The sequence below is a fragment of the Strigops habroptila genome, chromosome 4, assembly GCF_004027225.2.
Source record: "Strigops habroptila isolate Jane chromosome 4, bStrHab1.2.pri, whole genome shotgun sequence".
Classification (NCBI taxonomy): Eukaryota; Metazoa; Chordata; class Aves; order Psittaciformes; family Psittacidae; genus Strigops; species Strigops habroptila.
Window position 1 is genome coordinate 34,897,993 of NC_046358.1, and position 21,709 is coordinate 34,919,701.

At 48.8% G+C, this 21,709-nt stretch overlaps 2 protein-coding genes across 5 annotated transcripts in view; one reads left to right on the forward strand and one right to left on the reverse strand.

Annotated features, from left to right (window-relative positions):
• Positions 1 to 6,492, reverse strand: part of AHSA1 (activator of HSP90 ATPase activity 1) — a 14,475-nt gene extending 7,983 nt beyond the window's left edge. Inside the window, exons 1-9 of one of the 2 annotated variants that reach the window (XM_030485347.1) lie at positions 6,085 to 6,484; positions 5,571 to 5,761; positions 5,309 to 5,391; positions 4,783 to 4,900; positions 2,991 to 3,079; positions 2,522 to 2,656; positions 1,641 to 1,742; positions 1,034 to 1,085; positions 193 to 602 (exon numbers count right to left, since the gene is read on the reverse strand). In XM_030485347.1, coding sequence (XP_030341207.1) covers positions 430 to 602; positions 1,034 to 1,085; positions 1,641 to 1,742; positions 2,522 to 2,656; positions 2,991 to 3,079; positions 4,783 to 4,900; positions 5,309 to 5,391; positions 5,571 to 5,761; positions 6,085 to 6,164 — 1,023 coding nt within the window. In that variant the 5' untranslated portion in view covers positions 6,165 to 6,484 and the 3' untranslated portion in view covers positions 193 to 429. Of the gene's footprint in view, positions 1 to 192; positions 603 to 1,033; positions 1,086 to 1,640; positions 1,743 to 2,521; positions 2,657 to 2,990; positions 3,080 to 4,782; positions 4,901 to 5,308; positions 5,392 to 5,570; positions 5,762 to 6,084 lie in introns of those variants that run through there. The other variant, XM_030485348.1, reaches the window with a different exon arrangement.
• Positions 6,486 to 20,224, forward strand: VIPAS39 (VPS33B interacting protein, apical-basolateral polarity regulator, spe-39 homolog). Of its 3 annotated transcripts, XM_030485344.1 has the most exons (20): positions 6,487 to 6,629; positions 6,721 to 6,813; positions 7,308 to 7,407; positions 8,688 to 8,831; positions 9,821 to 9,859; positions 10,211 to 10,275; positions 12,847 to 12,903; positions 13,804 to 13,896; positions 14,544 to 14,577; positions 15,017 to 15,119; positions 15,208 to 15,235; positions 15,413 to 15,486; positions 16,040 to 16,115; positions 16,378 to 16,512; positions 17,058 to 17,099; positions 17,498 to 17,587; positions 17,976 to 18,062; positions 18,540 to 18,629; positions 18,937 to 19,041; positions 19,314 to 20,224. In XM_030485344.1, the coding sequence occupies exons 2-20, from the start codon at positions 6,721 to 6,723 to the stop codon at positions 19,332 to 19,334; spliced, it is 1,476 nt and encodes a 491-aa protein (XP_030341204.1). In that variant the 5' UTR covers positions 6,487 to 6,629; the 3' UTR covers positions 19,335 to 20,224. The 3 variants fall into 3 exon arrangements, with proteins under 3 accessions (XP_030341205.1, XP_030341206.1, XP_030341204.1); XM_030485345.1 differs by lacking the exon at positions 13,804 to 13,896 and having other exon boundaries at positions 6,486 to 6,629; XM_030485346.1 differs by lacking the exon at positions 8,688 to 8,831 and having other exon boundaries at positions 6,486 to 6,629.
• Positions 20,225 to 21,709: the final 1,485 nt, after the last annotated feature.

The following is a 21,709-nucleotide window of genomic DNA, read 5'->3' on the forward strand; positions in this document are numbered from 1 at the left end:
GCAGAGAGAAAATGAGCAGCTGCTCAGACTAAAAACTGCATCAAGCTCCTGCTCTCTGCTCCCCAGAATGAGGAGTAAATCTCATTGGGATCAGCACTCCTCACTGATCCATGTTTTTCCACACGGATCCCTCCCTCCGCCTATCGACCAACCCTTTGAACTCAAGCTGATCTGAGGACATAAGTTCCACAGTGTTTTTTTAAGTTAGGTTTATTTAGCAATAGAAGTATGTACATGTAAGAGAATCCCCTGCAGCACGAGACATGCACAAAGCAGTGAGGGACTGAAAGTGGTGCTGCTCAATGGCCTTCCGCATCACCTGTCATCCCACTTTACTCGGCGGCAGGGCCAAGATTAGAAAGGGACAGGTGAGAAATTGATCAGTCCATGTGGCAGAGTCTTCAGGCAAAGCCTTCCCAGCAACCAGTATTAAAACAAGCGGGCGCCATAGCCAAATGTCTGTTTAATACCCTCGAAGTAGTAGCGCTGCCAGCCTTGCTTTGTTCTTTCCTCCTCGCTGGCAGGAACGCCCTTGCCTTCCAAGCACACCTCCGTCTCACCACCTTTGTCAGTGAAGTTCAAGGTAATTGTTGCAAAGTGCCCTAGAGGAACCAAAGCAAACCTGTCAGCAGTGTGCACTACACAGTATATGCTGCCACAAAGAGCTGCTCTGCTCCTCCTCTCACACACCACCACTTAAAAGACTCCTCAGGATCCTTCCCCAGGGGATCTATTTATGACAGCTGCAGGCCTTCCCCACAAACAGGGAGGAGAGGGCTCCCTCTTCATGGGGTTCAAAGCAGTTGCAGCAATAGCTACTGCATCATTCCTAATCCCTGGCCACTGCTCCAAGTGGTGGCTAATGATTTTGACCTAATCAAGTGGGATATGAGGCTGGGATAAGGCCACCGCAGCTCCCAGAACACCGTGTGCTCCCCGATCATGAGCCAGAATGCAGTGTGGCAAATGGGGCTGGAATTCTTCAAACACAGGCAAGGGCTGTAATACCACAGTCCATTTTTGGACTACTTACCAGCTGGCCAAGATTTAAATCTCCATTTCATAACAAGTTGCTTCTCAGGCACCTTGAAAAGAGAGAGAAAGACTGAGCAGTTGGGTTGTTTTTTTTTTTCAAATTCTGCAATCTAACAGAAAGCAACTGGAACTGGGTTGATCTAAGGCCTTAGAGACCCCTTGAGAAACACACACACAGGCAGAAAGAGATTCAAGCATCCCTTTCTTTCCACTCCTTCTAGGACAGCAGGCCATAGTACAGCCCCAAACAAGAAGACTGTGACCCTGCCCAGAAGACTTTAGTGGCAGGAGGGCCAAAGAGGAAAAGGGTCAATTACAATCTTTAACATCACTCTAATCCCTAATATGTAAGTAAAATCAGACAACAACAGGGCAGATGCATGACTAGAAGCCAGATTTTCTCCCCAGACTGAAGTCCCATACACTAATTCATACTCTAATCTGTACTATTGGGAATGCTTCAATAGCCACAGTGATTACAGGTAACTGCTGGGCACCAGGCAGAACTCCACACTCAGCTAACTGAAGCACTGCTACAGAACTGGTACCTCAAAAATAAAAAGGCTGCCCCTGAGCAAGATACACCCGCACTAGTTAGTACTTACTAGGTCAACAAACTCTCCTGTGACACTGCCATCCAGCAGCTGAAACTTGCCTCCTTTATCAGCCTCCAAGGTGGCTTGTGCGTGAGTGAAAGCTTGGACCATCTGAAAAGAATTCAGGAGGAAACCTGTATTACTTGACATTATCAGCTTGTAAACTTGCTGGCTAATGCCTCCCACCCAGCTACAAAAGTTCATGAAGATGAGGAAAGTCAACAGCATAAGGTCTTCATCAAGAAAACACAAAAACCTTGCCCTGGCCAAAAAAGCAAGGTTAGAGCCACTACAGCAGCATTCTGCCTGCCAACGGAAAAGAACCACAAGCTTTTGTATTCTATGCAGTGTTCTGCAAGCCACACTTTGATTTACTCTGTTGATTTCTTAATGAAACCTTGTTCTAAGAAAAGGTCATATTTTTTGCTTTTATTTACTAGAAAAACTAACAAGGAACAAACCACTAACACCATGTTTAAATGTTTAAATAATGGTAACAAATGCTGCTCTTGCTTCTTACACTATATAATAGTTTGCAGGAGAGGGGAGCTATTCCCAAATTACGCTTTGATACTCCCCAACCTGAAGAGGAAAAAGCGAAACAAAACCAAAAAGCACACAACTGTAAATACCAAGAGATCTGACCACACGCAATAACAGATACACCTACAGAAAGGTGCTGACAGCAGCCCAGAACTGGCTTCTGGCTGGCATCAACCCTCTCTTACCAACTGTGTGAAAAGATGCACATGTGAACTTTAAGCAACCATTCTGCAGACCAACTTTCTTATGCCATTCTCATGGATTGTTGAGTGTCCTACAGAATCCCTTAAAAAGCTTCTTAGGAACAACCTCCTGTGTGCAAAGAACGAGAACAAGTCTGACATTACCTCCTGAGTAATGAATACCCGGTAGAGCTCTTCGGGAGATGTTAAGAAGGTGTCCTTCAAGCTGATCTTACACGTAGGGATCTTGACTCCTATGGACTTGGACTGCGATGTGGCAGTACTGCTGCTAGCAGCCGTCTAACAAAACAAGCAAAACACACATGCACATTCCTTCTTTCACCCCAGGAAAAAAATAAAATCAACAAGTGGTTCACGTATCCAAGAGAGAAAAAAACAAAGGTCTTTAGTAAAGATTTCATTAGGAACAGCCATATTTGAGTGTAAAAAGCAGATTTATCACTCTGCGTGAATTAAAAAATATCATGTGCTGCAAATCCAAAACCACAGATTGCCAATTCCTGAATATATATACACCCTATAAACAGCACAGGCTGCTCCTGTAAGCTCCGGAATGCAGTACTGTGTACCTTTCTTCACAGATCCAAAAGCACGTTTGCACAGTTTTATTTACCTTGCGGTCTTCTGCTTTAGGAGCCACCTGAGGGGTTGTTTCCATATGTTCACCATTCACTGTGGGCAAAATCATGCCCTGGGTGAATTCTGGAAAGACAGGAATGTGCCGATGAAACTAATTAAAGATCAAACCTTTTAACTGTTCTTTGAAACATAGAATCAAAAAGGGCTTCCTGGTTTCCCCCCGGTCTTGCCAGCACCCACAGCTTGAAACAGTTTGTTTAAAAAAGTAAACAGATCTCTTTTTACAAGCAATTAATTCTTCTTGCCCTCACTAGTCCATCGAAGGCCGTACCTGAACCTGCCTACACTAACAATTAGGAACTTACCTCCTATTCCCAGCCTAGACATACCGATCACTCTCTTCCACATGTTGCTCTCACATTAACGTTAGCCTTACACTTACATAGCTCTTCTTCTCTCTCACTCTCAAATATAAATAGCAATCACATCTCTCATACTTTTACTTTGCTGGTCTAGACAAACCAAACCAAGCTTTTCCTCTTCTTTTCAGACTGGCTCTCCATTTCTCCTAGCACTGTAGTACAGAGTAAAGTTACTTCTAATTCCATTTTTGATTTATCTTTTTTGACATCAGATGCTAGGAGCACCTACACAGAACCCAAGGGAGGCCTCACCAGTGCCCTGTCCAGCAGTACTAGCACTTCCATAACTCCACCAAAAGCTCCAGGCTCTTTCAGCAACATGTTTGCTTTCTCTCCAGCTCTGTCACTTCTGCCTTTACCAATTATAAAACAGTTTGCTCTTTCTCCTTCCTCTTCATCTGTTCAAACCGGCAACATTCCATTATATAAAGCAGAATTATATAATTAGTTATATAGCAGAATTCTATTACATGTGTATACTCTTGTATCCTGCACTACTTGGTTCCCACCTATTCTTCTTTATTCCCACAAGATCATACAGTTCTTCCCAAATAACATTCCCATCTTCCACTGCGTGACTACATCTCCCACCCTGAACACTAAAAAGCCTGAAAAACCCCAGGGGTAAAGAAATTTGATCCTGGAAAATATGCAACCAGTGGTGCTTAGTACTCAGCAACATTAGTATCTAGCATGTGTAGTGTAATACAGGTAAATGGATACAGAAGCAATTGTAGCAATCCCAGCTTGTACTAGAGGGCAAAGCCAAACTCCATCAAAGCACAATGATTTAAGTCCAACTGCTGGAATCAGATTTATCTTCTAAAAAACATAATTTTGATCCAGATGCTGAAATAGCTCATTCAATGACACCAACAAAACCTGCAGAGCAATTTCCAGTTGTCAGTTACTGTCAGACCCAAAAAAAATAAATGCCTTTACTAGCGTGGCAAAAGAGAAAAAACAACAATCTTGAGAGAAGATACCACCTTCCAATGGACTAAGCAAACTAAAGGCCAGACTGTGCCACATGCAGTGACTGACACTCTGTGTCACTGAGGCAGCAAACGCATGTTACTAGATTTATTTTCTCTATAGCTGAGCTCCAGCATGTGTAGGACATTCTCGGTTTTAAAACACGAGTCCAAAAATGGTGTTTATTTTTGGATTATTAACAAAACAAATCTTTCTGGGCTGTGCTACAGTGTCTAGAGACAGAAGTGCTTCTTGCCAAATGCTTACCATTTTCAAAAGAGATAGACAGAAAAGTTACTGTTGTTGCTCAGACACCAACCTGTTGGGACGGGGTGAGGAACTAATATTCACTCCTCTCGTTACCCCCATCCCTTCTTTAGCATTAGCCCATATGGGTTCCCATAACACTTCTCCCTCTCAGCTACATACCTGTTTTGAGAGTGCTGATGTAAGTTTTCATTGCATCTCTAATTTTTTTTGCACCCTCTTGCTTCATCAGGGTCTTTAAGTTAGTGTCAGGCTCATCTTTAGCAAGGCTGACAAGGATCTAAACAAGAAGGACAAGCGCTGGTTTACAAAGCCATACTTGCATGGTCCTTTCATTACTCAATTCAACATCACAGTTAGACTTTGGCTGCACTTTCACAAGCACCAGTGCAGTTTTATTGATCTTTCACTTCATCTCTCTCTGCCTACGGCAATGTACACAGGTACCCAAATACCTTCATGTTCTGTAGAGCTCTTATATGTGGCAGGGGGGTTAGAACATGATGACCCTTAAGGTCCGTTCCAATTCAAACCATTCTATGATTCTACTAACTTAAGCAGCCTTCAGTACTAAAAAAGTTCCACACAAATGGTCCAAAAAGGTAACACAGAAGGAAATATTAATGCTGTGAGGAGCCCTGTTAGAACAGCCATACAGCCAGCAATATTAGCCTTTAGCTGTGCTTACCTCAACTTCATCGATGTCATTTTCATCTGAGAGGTTAGGAATCTCCACGTAACCTTTGTATTTCACCCCGGTCTTTGAGGTGCCTGCAATTACAATTATGTTGTTCAGATCCAACATTTCTTACTCTGGTTGTTGTAAAAGCAAACTTGTATTGTATCATAATACAGTACTTTCCTTTATTATTATTTCCCAAATGAGGTAAGTATCCTTATCTTATACTTGAATCCAGCTCTGATTCAAGTGGGGGCAGAACACCACTCACCAGTCCACGCCAGCTTGATAGCCCACTCATAGAAGAAGATAAGCTTCCCTTTGCGGTTGTTAATGGAGGCCTCTCCGTCCAGTTTGCTCACTTCTGTCACCTCACAAGCCCCTTCCTCCCCCTCCACCCTGACAGGCAGGAGGAGAGTTTTGAGCCGCTCTGTGGACCAGTTGGAGGCATCCCGCTCCGTCCTGCGGGAACACCGGGCGCTGTGAGAACCTGGGACGGGCCACACCGCCAGCACACGCTGCGACTGCCTAACCGTATCCCGGCCCGTCCTTCCCCCCCGCCCCGCTCCAACACACACACAGCTCTTGGCGTTCCCGGGCACCCCACACACAGGCGGAAGCAGAGGCCTTCCCAAGACATCGGCCCGCACAGCCCCACCTCAGCACCAACACCGAGGAGGGGCGGGAGAGAGGGGAAGGAGGAGAGAGCCGCTCCCAGGGCACCGGCCTCCGCCCGCCGCCCTCCGCGCGGGGTCCTGCCGGGCGGCTCTCGCCGCCGCGCTCACCAGTGCCAGTTGTTGACGTTGGTGGCGTCCGCCCGCTGCTCGACGATCCACCGCGGGTCTCCCTCCCCCCACTTGGCCATCGGGACCACCGCCGCCTCCTCCGCTCCGACCGCCCGTGGAAACTGCTAGAACCGCCGCGCCACCTCCCGGCTTCCGCCACCGGCACGGTCCCTTCCGGCGCCCTTCCCCCGCCTCGCGCGCCTCCCGGCTGCTTGGTTCCGCCGCGCCGCTTCCAGCTGGCTCCCGGCCCGCCCACGCCCCCGCCGGTCGCTACCCCCGGAGCCGGGCACGCCGCGCCTCGCAGCCGGCCCGATCGCGGCTGCCGGCAGCCCAGCCCTCAGCACCCCGCCGAGCGCCGCCCGCTGGGACCGGTGGCGCGGCTCCTGCGGCGGCGCGGGGCACGCCGGTACTGGTAGTGCGCTAGCAGGGAAGCGCCGCGCCGCGCTGCGGCGGGGGGACTACCCGTCCCGGCGTGCCCTGCGCGGCAGCCGCACCTTCCTGCCCTGCCGTGCCGGTGCCCAGCGCGGTAGAGGAGGCGCGGGGAGGTGAGCGGGGCCGGGGGCGGCGGGGCCGGAGGGCGGGATAACGGGGCCGTGGCCGTGATTCCCCTGAGGCGGCCGTGCGGTGCCGTTGCAGATGAGCAGGGCTCGGGCGGACGAGGAGGAGTACTGGCACAGCTCCAAGTTCCGGGCCTTCACCTTCGATGACGAGGATGACGAGCTCTCACAGGTACGGTCCGAGCTCGGCGCTGCCGCGGCCCGGCGTGAGACCCCCGCCCCCCGCCGTGGGCAGCCCCTCTCGTGGCCGCCTGAGCTCAGGGCCCGGCCCCGCGCTCTGCTGAGGCTCTGTGCCCCGGGGGGTGGGGGGGATGTTGCCTCCTGCCCCGTGTGGAGGCCACCACGGGCTCCCGGCTCGCCCCCATGGTGGCCAGTCCGAAATCTCATTAGGACAGTGGTTCCTCGCCCCTGCACCACACTGCACTCCTGCTGGTTGACCTGTCAGTGTCTGCGTAAGTGTCAGTAGCCTTTGGGCTTCCGATGGTGAGGAGAGGCTGCTGTGTCTGCTGAACACCTACAGGCACAAAACGCCTCCTCCGGAAGAGGCAGTGGAAGCTGAAGAAGCTGTGTTCAAAGCTCTGAGGGATGTTTTTTGAAGGAAACAAGAAACAAAGCACACCCTGCAACATTGGTGGTCTTTATACAAGCCCTTTCTTTTGTCCATAGCTAAAGGAATCCAAACAGGCAGTGAATAGCCTTCGGGATATCGTCGATGATGACGATGATGACCTTGAGAGGGTCAGCTGGAGCGGAGAACCTGTGGGAAGTAAGTGCAAAAGTACTGCAAGTTATCCTTGAGACAGAGGGAGTTTAAAATTAACGCTTAAGTCATGTCATTTAGTTGAGCTCAGGAATACTACTTGATATCTAATCCTGCACGTCAAATCTAATTCTGGTCTCTTCAGGTCACATTGTGAGCCACTTGATTTACCTGTGTGGATTCACTGATGACTGAGCAGAAGCCCAAATTACATCAAATGCAGACAAGTGGAGGGAATTCACTGTGTTTTTCCTAATATGTAGCCCAGCTTAGGGCAGATATTTGGATGTTATGGCATGATATTCATCATCGTCAGCTGGCTGCAGGATTCTAGGTGATCATTTCCTTCACACTGCTGCCTGAAATGGCACCATTTAAAGTTCTTTGTGCTTTGTCCCCACAGTGCTTTCAGCAGATAATCCAAGGTTTAGTGTGTGTTTGTAGAGTGACTCTTATGCTTGAAGTTTGAAAGGGAATTGTAAGTATTAAGTAAATGTGTTTCTAGTGGTGGTGGGAGCAAGCTCATGACCCACAGATGATGTGCTCTCCTGTGCTTTGGAGTTCCTGACCCACAGTGTGTGGCACTTGCTAGCCAAGTGAATTTCCAAACAGTGGAAATTTACATTTGGATCACCCAGGGGACCCTCAAAGAGTCTGTTCTTGTCCTGTGCTGTAGCTCCTCCCTCTGGTTCAGTCCATTTCATTTCCCACCCAAGGCCTCTAGCTGTCAGCTTTCTTGCTCTATCATCGCCCTCTCCTAAAATGTGTGTTGTGCAGCTGCGTGAAAAATAGGGAAAAATGTGTCTCAAACAAGCAGGAGGGAGACATATGCATCGATGCTGTCTGTGTGGGGAGGAAAACTGTCTTAGTTTTCCAGTGTTCAGGAAGGTATACTTCTGTAATTTGAGGTAAACCAGGGCTTCTTTGTCTTGCTCTGTATCTTTAGAATTAGGATTATGCTTTATCCCTTTGTTGCATATGCTTTATATGCAACAACATAAAACTGTTGGATGGTCTATGCATTTTTCTTATAGAAGCTGTAACCAGCTGTACAACACTGCTGAAATCAACAAGGAGGAGAATGCACAATGTTTAACAAGCACTATTACATGAGATTGGGATTCTGTGCACCATATCTGCTTAGTGCTGAGAGTCACAGTTATCACTATGTGCTAGTGCAGAGTTAACTGAGCAGGACACACTTGATGACATTCCTGCTGTGCCATAAGATCAGTTCTTACAGGCCGTTTTTCTCTTTCTCTGTTATAAATGACCTCTGCACATAGGTATCTCCTGGTCAATCAAAGAGACAGTGTCCAGCAGCGCTAGCTCACTGGAGGGCCGAGACTCCAGCCTACAGAAGGGCTCTTCCTCCTATGCTGCTTTTCCCAAACAAGTTTCCTCCTACTCTCTAAGCAGCCTATTCAGAGGTGAGGTTCCTCATATACAATATGGACAAATAGCTTTTCCCTCGGGAGCATCAAGGGGCAATTGTGTTATCTTATGTAAATTGTTTCCTCTCAAGTGTATTGCAAAACAGGGAAGCTCTGATCTCTCCTCAGTGTGAGAGTGTATATCCCACTGGTCAGAAATTGGAGACTGTCTTGTGCAGAAGATCGTACGCTCTCGTGGTGTGGGAACGTGCTTTGGAGATTATGGCTTCTTAAAAGCTACATGCCACAGAACAGCAAGGTAGAGCACAGCGCTATACAGCAATCCGTTTGCATGGTGGAAAAGAGCAGGCTAAAAAGGGACTGGCTTGACCCACGTGGGCCTTATTTGATCTTCAGTACTGTACAGAGAAGACAGGTTGATTATCCTTTATTTGGATTTCAGTTGGCTGTTGCTGATGTTACAGTTTGGCCAGCAAACCCATGGTAGCAGCAGTGGTAGCATAGCTGCTTATGGGGGGAGCTGCACAGCAGGCCATGAGGAGACTTAAACAGTTTGCAAGAGTTCAGCTCTGTTGTCTCACAGCCAAGCAACAAAATGTCTTTTACTTTGTCTCTCTTTCTCTGGGGTGTTTGTTTTCTCTCAACTTTGATAATACAGTGATAATGAAAGGCATCCAAACCACAGCCCTAGTGAACGAAGCTGTCTGTTTTCCATGGCCTAAGCAGTGCTGTGTGCTTGAGCCTGTGCTCTGCAGGTAGATGAGCGAATTCAGGCTCTCTCTCTCCTGGCCTTAGCAACAAGAGGGCAGATAGGGCTGAGGTGTGATATGGTTTGTTATGCCACAGACAATTTCAAAGCCTTAGGCTACAAGCAGGTGAGCCCCAGCTATGCTGGTGTGGTGTGAATCACTATAGAGAGTGGCACAGCTGTAGCGCACTGGCTTGCAGTCTAGGCTTGTGTTTCCTCTGCAAGAGATGTTGCTGGTAAATAGACAGTCTCTCATGAGTGTTTGTTTTGATTTCAGGACGAAACAAACTTCCAAGTTTCCAGTCTCTTTCAGATGGTAAGTTTTGAATCCCTGCCTCATTTTGGGAGGGGTGCAGATTTACGTAAACCAAAGCATTTCCATAAAAGGGAAGTGTGTTCTTCCTTATGTTGCAGAAAGGGAACTGAATCATGGGTTGTCTGAAAGCCATTCGGTAAAGAAGTGAAAGAGTTGGCTTGATGGTTTGGTGTAATCTGCGTATGCACAACTGTCGACTGTTGTGTTTAGAGCAACTTTGAATTGCCATTCGGTGCTTGAGTTAGGGTCTTCTACCACAAAAAATAAAAATAAAAAAAGGAAAAGGTGGTTTTGGAGGTGGGTCTGAATCAGGATTTTGATATGTTACTCAACTTTAGCTTTACCTTTCAGCCCTCTCTGACACGGGAGTTAAAAACTATGCCCCAGAGCTGCGCAGACCAAAAGCCGAGTACAAGGTGAGCAGCCACTGTTTCTAATGTGCTGAGTTCAGAGTACTGCCAGGAGACCTTCCTACTCAGTTGGCTTCATGGGAAGTGATTAATCACTATTTCAGACAGCAGAGGGCAATGCAGGGTATAGGACATGAGCTGCAAAACACAGCCTCACAGTAATTTAGGTATTCTCTGCTTTTGCTCAGTAGGGAGCTTTGCTCAGGGTCTTAGTTACTCCTTCTCCTAATGAATGGCCCAGCAGTCTTTGTGAAAAGTATTTCTAAACAGTGCTTTGCCTTTAAGCTGCTTTCGTGCTGGGTCAGGTGAACTGGCATCATGTGTGATTTTTAATTTTTTATATCTAAAGGCCTCTACGAGGGAGTTGCACAGAGGTGGAGTTCCAGTTGGTAGGAATGCTCTTCTTACAAACAGGCAGTGTTAGGTGTTGTAGAATTTAGTGGACTTTGGGACTGGGTGGATTCCTCCTCCTAGGTGCAAGGTTGTGGTTCTGTGTCCCCAGGTCCAGCCAGTGACAGGACTGAGCACATATTCCCTACAGATACAGGCATGCACAATACTGACACAGCTGCCCACATGGATTAGCACAGACAGAAACCAATGCCTTTACCAGCAGACACATAAACACACAACGCTCAAGCCCAATCCTGAGCCTCCTTTCTGTCTGACCAGGATTGAATTCCACTAGTGGAACATACACATACTGTGTGTCTCTCCAGTAGCTGGTCTTAGACAACCGGTTGTTTTGTAGCTGAATCCCAGACCCCAGTCTCCTCCAGTTGCTTGCACGCTGACCCTTGAGCCCTAGGATTCATGGACCCATTCCAGTTCCTGGTACTCAAACTGCTTATTCTCCTCACTGGCTGGTTGGACTTGAAGTTCATTAGCATTCATATGAATACACACACTTGGAATAGAGAGCCCACCCACACAGGAGGTGGTTAAGTATGGAATTTAATGAGAATACGACAGACTGCAGTGATCCATTGCAGGGCTCAGTGAGGCAGGCACACTAACTAGCTGCTTGTTTAACTTAGCTGGCACCCTGTAGCACCCTTTCCCTCTCTTTTCCCATGCTTGTTCTTGCCTAATTCATTATGATCCCTCCCTTTCCTTGCTTTTTGTCTTTCCCGTAAACTTCTGTACCAAGCCTCGCACATTTACACAACCCTCTTAAAACATCCCAGGATTCTCTTTCCCTTGTGCGTCATACTAAGTCTTGTGCCTCCAGAGTTGCATGGTGTTTGGGGAAAGTTTCTTTGGTTTACTCATCCTGGAGGGTTTTACGCAATGGGGAATGACTTAGTCTATCTCATTTGATGGTGGCAACGAGTGGCCAAGTCAGCGTGCTCAGATTGCACCTATTAGGTTCCTGGGTGTTCCCCACCTGTGCTTGGCCATCTGATCCTTACCAGGTTGTTGTGTTTATGTTGATTAGCCATTAAACACATAATCTAGCAGTCAGCACTTCCTGAAAGCTAATTGGGAGAAATAAGTGTGCCCTATTGCATTCTGTTCTGTGCGTGCAGAGGCAGGGGTGCAGGAAAGAGAAGAATTGTACAGCCCCTTAAAGCAGGCAGGAGTATTCTAAGTGAGGTGGAATAAAGGCTGAGGAGCCTCAGTGACAGGCTGAGTAGCTGCCTCTGGGCACAGGTGCTGGAGGGAACCTCTGTGCTCTGGACACGTGACGCTCAGCTACGCATTGACTTGAGAGACTCCTGTTCCCTAATAGGGCTGGATGAACCCATTTTTTTTCTTTAGAGGTGGGCTTTCAGTATATTTTCAATGAGTTTAAAATTCTGTGTCTTCAGAGCTGGTTCTGGTTATTGCCTTTCTCTGGCTCTTTTGAGGCGGAAGTCTAAATTACAACCACTGGCTCAAGTGCCTCACAAAGACTTAGGCGCATTCTTGGAGTCTCGGTTCAGGAGTGGCTCAGGCCACTGCCTCTTTATGTAGTGCTTCCAGACTGTAAGCTGCAGGGGAATAACTTTGGTCATTGCAGCAGTGGCAGCATATTACCTTAAGATGGTTTTGCTACAGGCTTCAGTGCTTTTGTCACATTGTACTAGTCCTGTGCAGCTCTCCAGGCTCTTGCCTGAGCCTGCTGTCCCTGCATTCTCCACACTGCTGTGGAATGCTCACCAGCGGAAGTCTGTCTGAGTTGTAACAAGAAAGTCCTTCCCCTTCAGTTTTGGTTTGTCAGTCTTGCACATATTTTGCTTGTCCTTCTGAAAGCAACATCAGAGCTTTAATTTACATGGAAGGCAACCTGTCAAAATGCACTTGTTATAATGGATGTGATGACAGACCTTACTGAGGCAATAGAAAAACTCTGTTAGCTTCCGTGTGTCTAGCTTCCCTCCCCACTAGCATGCAGGGTCTGAGAGCCCAGCATCTGTACCTGAACACTGGAGGGACACATCCTACTAAGAACCCCCCTGGAGCAGCTGAATGATAAGTCTCGGAAGCTACCCACGGGCCATCATTCTGATCCAGCACAAGTGGAAAGCAGCGTGGGGACTACTTGCATGATCTGGCCTCTTGAAGCTCAAGAGCTCTTTATTTTTCTTGTGGCAGGATTACAGCAATGATTGGAGCCCCAAAGATACAGTCAGGCGAATGCAGAGAGGCAAGGTAAGGACTTTCCAGTCCCACCTCCTTGCAAGAAGCAGAGGATGGGTGGTCCTAAACTGGCTTACAGTTTCCTAGGCTCCTGGCTGTTCCAGGAGCAGAGGGGAGATCCATGTTGCTTGCGGCATTTAGCAGAGATTGTGCTCTGCCTGCCTGCTGCTTTGCCAGGTGGCAGTGCTGGGATCACACTAGCTCAGGACCAGCAGGGTTTTGTTGCATTACTTACCTGAGTCATCCCCTCAGGTAAGCTCTGACAGGAGGTGTCTGTGCTGCTGTGTCCTTCTCTACCTTTTCTGCTCCCTGGGGCTGGGTTTATGGAAAAAAGTCTGAGGGTGCAGGGCTTCTTAGTTGATGGCAAATGAAGGGAGGAAGACCGAAGCAATCTTGGATACACTGGAGCTGGAATCAGTTTCAGCTGCCTCCGTTTGCAGTAAGCACTTAGGCAGCTTGTGGTTTTACTCTGCATGTATCTCCTCAGTGGCTGAGGTGAGTTAAAGGCTGAGAGAGGCCACAGTTACAGGGTAAGAAGAGAGGAAGTCTTACAACTCTACTTTTCTTGTTTCCCCTGTGGAAAGGGCCCTGCAGAGTTCCCTCCTCCTGTCAGGGCTGGTGGCTGGTGCTGTGCAGGGAAGTTTAGCCTTGTTACTGTGTTTGTGCTGAACGTACAATGTCTCCTTCCTAGCCTGGGCAGTAATAAGGGCTAATTCTGCAGCCCTGGAGGACAGATTCCCAGGGATCATGCAGCATATGATTTCAGCTAAATGAGAAGTTCACTGCTGGTTAGGAGGACAGTTATTCATGTTGCTGAAAGGCTTATGGGAGCAGTAGTACCTTGGGGCTTGGTTCAGCCTGGGGCTTGTCTGGTATCGCATATAAGCCTACTAATATCTCTTCTGTCTCCAGGTCTGCTCTCTTGAAAGATTTCGCTCCCTGCAGGACAAGCTGGTGCTCTTGGACGAAGCTGTGGCAGGGCATGATGGAAATGTCATTACAGCTGTGAGTCCTACTGGGGTCGTATAGGGCTGGGACTTCCTGGGTGACCCCACAGAGGGTGCTTTTGTGAGTGCAGTCAGTTGACCACCTAATCTTGCAAGATGGGGGGTTGTTCTTTACTTAAAAGGAAAAAATTACTGGAAAGTGTAAAAGCTTAAGACTGGGGATTCCATATTCCCTCTGGCTTTCCTGCCACTCTGCAGAATTCATGCCAGGTTAATAACAAGGAATCTGATCCTTCAGCCTTACAGATCTTTGCAGCAATTTCTTGAATGCCAAGGTTTAATTTGCTCATTGCAGCACAGAGGATTTGGGGGGCTCCTCCAGTTTATCTGGCTTCCAAAGCATCAGACACCAAATGGGACTGTGTCAGATCTTCCCTCGTTCAGGTCTTTTAAGCCCTTGAATCTCTCATGGGAAGGTTTTCCTTTGTAAATCTTGATCTCATCACTGAGGAGCTTAGCCAGGCAGCTGCGGACCTGGCTCACTGCCTGTCCTGTGTCTAGTGGATAGCAGAATTCAGGCTGTAAGAGCTGTGTCTTCAAAGGCCCTTTGAAGAAACTTCCCCAGGCCTTGGCTAGTTTGCTGTCTGTTTTAATTCTGGTGAAGACTGATCTGGTCAGCTGAGAGCTGCCTCTCTGTGCTCACAGGTCCTGATATTCCTGAAAAGGACGCTAAGAAGAGGTAAGTGTGACTGGGGCCAGGGTTTCTGTTGTGTCTTTCAGTTAATGGCAGAGGGGCTAGTTCTTTCACTGGGCGCAAGTCACAAAGAGAGCATCTGGGGTATTGCTACTTTACTGAGAATGAAATATTTTTGCAGTGAGTGTAACATGGAAGGGAGGATGGTGAATGCCCATGAAGGCCCCAGAGAGAAGCTTTGAGCAGCAGAGGGTGGTAGCAGTGATGGGGTGAATGAAGATGAATCTGTAGGGGTCGCACACTGTTGTGAATTCAGCTGGCAGCTCAGTGAAAGGGCTCTTCTCCTATGCTCTAGTCTCTGAGACTGTGCTTTGAGATGAGATAAGGTTGTTGGATCCTGCCAGTGGCTTGCAACTCCATGCTTGGCCCCCTCTGGCTTGGCAGTGCTAACTTACTTTACCCACCTGTACATTTCTCTCCTCAGAGATCTTGTTTCGGGAGCTGGAGGTGCGGCAGGTGGCCTTGTGCCATCTGATCCATTTCCTCAAAGAGACGGGTGAGCAGAAGTTGCTTCTGGATCTGCTCAGGTGAGGCTCTTGCCCAGCCTCACGGCAGGGCTGAGCACGCTGCCAGGAACCTGCCTTCAAGTTAATGCTTGTTCATTCCCTTTTGCAGGTTCCTAGACAGGACTGAGGAAGTTGCTGTGAGTATTCCCAGGAGCAGAAGCTCCCTCTCCTCAGGAAAGTGAGCGTGTAGTGGGCAGGGGGAGGCCAGCTACAAGGTGTCTGGTAGCAGCTTTGCATTCCTGTTTTGCCGTCTGGAGTCCTGTATCTCCCAAATCCATGAGAACAGACTGTGCTTCTTTTCCCTCTCCCTCCAGCTGTCCCAGTACCGGGAACATTTGAACATACAGGATGTAGAAAAACGGAGGGAGTTTCTGAAAGGCTGCATTGGGTAAGTAAAAATGCAGGAGGGTGGGAGGGATGTTAGTGCTTCACAGAAGGTAGTGGTAAAGAAGATTAGACCTCTGCCACAGTGCAACAGCTTACGTAGTTTGAGAGCTGATGTTGGTTTTGACTCAGTGGGAGCGGGGTGTTGTGGACACATTGTAGACCAGAGAGGAAGAATTTGTGATCACTAGTCCAGCAGTGTTTGCTGCTTACTTTGAGGCAAAGATGCTTCAGGAACCTTCTGATCATTTACCCTCGAGGTTGTGAAGGATGAAAGCTTGGGTGCCTGAGCACGTGAGGAAATGGCAGCATCAGTTTTAGCTTGTTCTGTGGGAAGTGTCATGTAATTTTGCCTTCTCTGGAGCCTTTCTAGTAGAGAGCCAGTTGGAGAGAGCAGCGGGGCAGGAGCTTGAGTGCTAACCAGTCTGGGTGGGGAGAATGGGAGGTGTTCCCCACATCTCTGTCTGTGGGGAGGATGTTTGGTAGAGAAGAGCATCCCTCTAAGTGTACTGTGTTAAGAGCTGCTGACACTGCCTCCTCCCTCCATGTCTGACCAGGCTGCCATTTTCAGCTGAGGACACCTCCCATATCCAAGACCATTATACCCTGTTGGAGCGACAGATCATCATTGAGGTATGAATCTTCCCTGCTGGAGATAACTGGGACTAGCTACGAGATCTCTATCTGTCCCTGACAAACACCACTTTGGATCTAACCAGCCCGCCCTGGCTAGTGTGGTTTAACTGCTGTCTAAGCTGCTGTGCCAGGCGCATGTGTGCAATACCACGTTGAGGCTGTGCTTGTGCATTGCTACCACAACGCTCTCCCCAGGTCTCTCCCTGCAGCTAGGTCAGGCAGTTGCCCTGGCTGCTGTTCACTCTTCCTGATTCCACAGGCCAATGACCGGCACCTGGAGATGTCCGGGCAGTCAGAGATATTTCGGAAATATCCTCGCAAGGCTTCAATTCTCAACATGCCACTAGTGACCACCCTCTTCTATTCCTGTTTCTACCACTACACAGAGGCTGAGGTGAGAGTGGTGTGGGATAAGGGTTACATCTCATCCCTATATCCCTCAGTATGTGGGGTGGTTAAGCTGGGGCATGTTAAGGAAAGAAGAGGAGGGAGGTCGTATTTTACCCCTCAGAGAGACCTGGAGGAACTCAGCACCCTGTGTCCATCTGGGACCAGTTTGGAGTTTTCTTTTGTGCTCTAAGATGGGACATTCAACCTGGAACAGTGTGTCAGGGGGTTGCCTCCTAGAAATCACTATTATTTCTGGCTTCAAGGAGTCAAAATTGGCCCTTAGTCCCATGAGTCTGAGGTATGTGATATACTTATTTTGAAAGTGCTGGAGGTGCACGAGTGGAGGATGTAGGGGAAACCAAACCAGAGAGCTAAGGCGGTGTGATAGTTGCTCTCTTCTGCCAGCTGTTCCTCCTATGGCACTGACATGAGCAAAAAGCAGTAAAAACTTGGGGAGATTCACCCTGTGTGAGGCAAATGCCTTGCAAGAGATGTCCTCTCCCCTTGCCTGCCCTGCTGAGTTTGCACTGACTTGTCTGCTCTCTCTAGGGAACATTCAGCAGCCCGACCAACCTAAAGAAAACATTTAAGGTACGTGAGTCTCCTGCTGTCCTGGCAGCACTAGCTGAAAATGTGGGCAACCGAATTGTGTTTAGCAAGGGGGCTGGGTAGAAGGAGATTGAGCAGCTCAGCACTGAGGTAGGGAGGGGGGCATGGCATCCTTCTTGAGCAGAGCCATTCCGGAGGCTCAGAAAGGAAAGTGGGAGACGTGTGAAGGCTTTCACTGAGTGCACTCTGGCTGCAGCAGCACTTGCAAGTCCTGACCTTCTGCTCTCTGCAGTGCTGGCACTGGCCTCAGGCAACATCTCACCTCCTTGTCTGGCTGTTGGTGAGGGTCCTGGTAGGGCTGGGGCAGATGCTATTCCTGCCCAGCTCAACAGGCCTTCTGAGCTGTGCTGGTGATCCGACTGCAGCTTTCTGCCTTGCAGATTCCTGATAAGCAGTATGTGCTGACTGCCCTGGCTGCCCGTGCCAAGCTGCGAGCCTGGGGTGATGTGGATGCCCTCTTCACTACCAAGGTGAGCTGCGGAAAGGGGACTCAGTTCCAGGTACTGATATCTACTACTGATAGCTGGCTTGTTCTGGAGTGACTGGACAGACTGGTTTTATTTCAGCAGGGCCCAGCACTTCTGCTGCAGGGTGCTGCAATACATTCCTTCTCTCCCTGCCCAGGACCTCTGCTGGGCCTGGTTTGGCTGCAGCAACAAGGTCAGAGAAGGGGGCTGCTCTTGTGCTCTCTTACCAAAGGGTTCGCAGCCAACCTGCACCCAGCCACTGCATGAAGGGCTCTGCCTATGACGCACATGGTGGCTGGTGTCATACATTGCTGGCACTGGGGAAAAGCATTTTCTGGTGGCTGGAGGGATTGCCTTTTAGGATTGACATAGGATTTGACTCTCCTTTCAGAACTGGCTGGGCTACACCAAGAAGAAGGCACCTATTGGCTTCCACCGAGTGGTGGAGATCTTGCAGAGGAACAATGCTCCTGTGCAGGTGAGCAAGGAACCGCTGCTTATCTTCTCCTGCTCTTTGTTGGGATTTCAATGATTCCCCAAGTAAGCTGCTTCCTAGCTGGGAGAGGAACAGCTTACTGAGCTGCGGGATGGTAGTGAGGACTGGGTCCTAGATCTGACTGCGAAAGGGACAGTGGGCCTACAGTTGTCTGGCATCTCTCCCCCCATAGTGCACTGTCACCTTTGTTTGCTACATTAACTTTTCTTTTGCTTAATCCGGCTGGCAATGGTTAACCTGATCCGTAGGGATGAGGTAGCCTAGGACTCTAAGCTTTGTGAGCAAAGCTTTACTGCCTCTGGGGCTCTGAACAGTCTTGTCCTGGTCGCTTGTTGCCTTAGGAAGGAAGGGGTCATGTCTGTGTGACCGGTGACCTTGAAAGGTTTTGTGACTGGGGTGAGAGAAGCAGGCAGTAGGTACCTGCAGAAGGGAGCTGAGAGACACTTCCTTCCCTCACAGGTGCTACAGGAGTATGTGTGCCTGGTGGAGGATGTGGAGACACGGCTGAGCCTGGCCACCAAATACAAGTGCCATGATGTTGTCATTGAGGTAGGTCCCTGCTCTGTGTGTGAAAAGATGGGACAAGAGCCTGCTTTTTCTCCCTAGTTTTCCTGTGCTCTGCCATGTGCCATTGCGGTTATGTGCCTGGTGTGGTTTGTTTTATCCCTGTGGCCTGGGAGCAGTGATACGGTTCCTGGTGGAAAGCAAGTGAGCCAGGAGAGTGACTACTAGTGTTTGTGCTGTGGCGGGAGCTTGAGGAGGGGATGAAGAGTTGCCCTGCTCATCTCCAGGGTGCCATCTAAATGTGTAAGTGCCCTCTTCACTCAGCTGGGTGCTGGTTTTGCTGTTTATCTAGACGTACAAGGATCTCAAGGATCGCATCCAGCTGACAGCATATAAATGCAAGGTGGAGCGAGGCTCTGCAGAGGAAGAGAAGATAAACAGCATTCTCAACAACATGGTAAGAAACACCTACTTTTTCTTCCAGAGACTCTCATCAGAAGTGGCTGTAAATTAGGTATAAGGGCATGGCTGTCATACATACTTTTTATCCTTGCTGGGAAGCTAATCTTACATTTGGGCTTGCATTCAGTATGGGAATGAAGGGTGAAAGTGATAGAAATAGCACCCTCTGGCCATAGTTGTTCTTGTCAGGGATTGGGACTTGCTAACTTGGCCCTGAGGCATTTGTGCTCAGCACTGATGTTAGTCATATCTCATTCTCTCTTTTAGCAAATCCGATGGAAGAACTGAGCACCTGTGAAGCGGCCTGCTTGGCTGCTGCGTTGCCAGTGAAAGAGGAAACTGCAAAACCCAGCCCAGTGCCAACAGAGCAACTGTGTTTCTACTCATTGCATGATCAACGTTTGTCAGTTACAGTGGCTTGTGGGACAGTGGCATTCAGGCTGGTTGAAGGCAGCTGCTCCAACGTAGCCAGCAAAACCATGGTACTGATCCACCAGGGTTGATTCTTTTTGGAATCTGATTCTCTTTGACTTGGCTATATAAGCCAGGCATTGTTTTTGTTTACAGAGGAGGTCGCTGGGCACAGCGAGGTTATGTTTGCTCTGAGAGGTGCTCTTGGTCCTCGCAAGAGGAGCAGGTCGGTCATGCTCATGGGTCTCTCCACCAGATGATTCTGATCAGTCCCTGTAACACTCAAGCTGGCTTGGGCGTCATCAGTCATGGCTGTGGCTGGAGTAAAGCCTACTGGACTGTGTTCTCCCTGCATCAGAGTGCACTGGGGGAAAGGACCAGCTGTACCTTCAAGCTTTGGCGGTTTGTTCTGGCTCACCCTAGGAAAAGAGGTGTTGTATGAACTTCTGCAGAGAGCCAGGACAGCAGCCTCTGCCAGTATCCTTGTGCTGGCACTCTGCAGCTCTTGGAAGATCCCTTTATCAGGGAAGAACAGGCCCCTAGTGTGGAGCTGGTCAGAGCCCTGCTGGGCTGAAAGGAGAGCAAGCAGGGACCCCTTCAGTTGGCACAAACCTGCTGGTCCCAGCAGCTCTTTTCTCAGTGTTATGCCAGGAAGGATTGAATTGCACTTTCTCAGAAACACAACTTCTCAGGCACCTGCTGGCTTCATCCTTCCAGACCTCACTTCAATTCCTTAAATAAAGCTGTCTCTTTCTCCTTGGGCTGTATATTTTCTTCCCACACTGAGCACTTCATCACCCTGTGTGCTAATCCTGAGCAATTTATCACACCTCCCACTAAGTGAGTATGCGGGGTATTTTCTTATGTCCTGAAAAGCACAGTGTGTGTCACCATGGTGCAGCTTTGCTTGCAGCAGTATCTTACTTCACACCTTCAATGCCGTCAGTACAGATGAATTAATTCTGATGTAGGAGACTGCTGCCACAAAGGTGAAGGTTATATGTAGTGGTGTAACAGTCTGAGGGCAGGTTTGGGTTCCAGCCTCCCTTTTGTTTTTCTGTTGGTATTTGTTTTGTTTTCTCCCCCCCCCCCCCGCCCCATGGAATCATTTAGTTTGGAAGGAACCTCTTAATTATCTAGTCTAATCCTGCTCAAGCAGAGTCACCTGGAGCAGGCAGACCAGAACTGTGTCTATTTGGGTTTTCAGTATCTCCACAGCTGGAGACAACTTGGCTTCTCTGGGCAACGTGTTCCTGAATTTGACCACCCTCACAGTATAAAGGTGTTTTCTTGTCTTCAGATGGACTGTAGCATTTCAGTTTGTGCCCACTGCCTCTTCGCATCATTGGGCACCCCTGAAAAGAGTCTGGGTCCCTTTTCTTCATTCCCTCTCATCAGGTACTTACACACATTGGAAAGTTCCCCCTGAGCCTTCTCCAGGTTGAACAGTCTGAGCTCTCAGCCTCTCCTCATACAAAAGATGCTCCGGCCCTTTAGTCATCAGCCCTTTGCTGAACTCTCTCCAGTGTGTCCAGGTCTCTTTCGTACTGAGGAGCCCAGAGCTGGACACAGCGCTCTGGAGTTAGAGAGGAAGAATCACTGTTCTTAACCTGCTGGCAACATTTGTCCTAAGGCAACCCAGGATGCTGTTGGCTAGGGTAAGGTTTGCTGCCAGCTCTCTCAGATGCCCCAGGCCCAGACATTGCTTGCTTGTAGGAGCTGGAATGATGTCAGTGGTTAGGATTTGCCAGGGAGCAATGGGAGAAACTGAATGTACCCTTGGAGGAATCTGATGAAGCCATAAAATGAATCCTCACATCTGTATTCTCTAAGCACGGGTCCTGGATGCCGCTCTTGTGATTTGACCCATGATATGTAAGATGTGCAAGGAGATGTGTCAGTCCAGCAGCAGGGGAGCTGTGATCTGGCTATGCCTACTGATGCCTTGACCTTGGTCTGCAGGGTGGAGGATGCAGTGTGCCATGTGCACTCTGAGAGCCCGGGTAAGTTCTTCCCAGCCTGGGCCTGCAAATGGGCCTGCACTTACATGGACTTTTAACTCCTTTTTTTCATTGCAGTTCAGGCAGAACTCGCTAAGTAATGTTTTTCTGCTAAAAATAGTGAAGGTATGGCAACTCCCCTCCCCCCCTTTTTTTTTTTCAGTTGGGAAGCAGAGGATGCTGTTGTAGAAGAGATCATTATTTGGCTGGAAATCTACTGTGCACCAAATATTAATTTAGTTGTTTGCTTTT

What these genes read in the sequence shown, in the direction of transcription:
- VIPAS39 (XM_030485344.1), top strand. Translation starts at nt 6,721, where the DNA reads ATGAGCAGGGCTCGGGCGGACGAGGAGGAGTACTGGCACAGCTCCAAG. An exon ending in GAAAAGGACGCTAAGAAGAG is followed by an intron (nt 14,578 to 15,016) that starts GTAAGTGTGACT and finishes TTCTCTCCTCAG; the next exon opens with AGATCTTGTTTCGGGAGCTG. An exon ending in GCCATGATGTTGTCATTGAG is followed by an intron (nt 18,630 to 18,936) that starts GTAGGTCCCTGC and finishes CTGTTTATCTAG; the next exon opens with ACGTACAAGGATCTCAAGGA.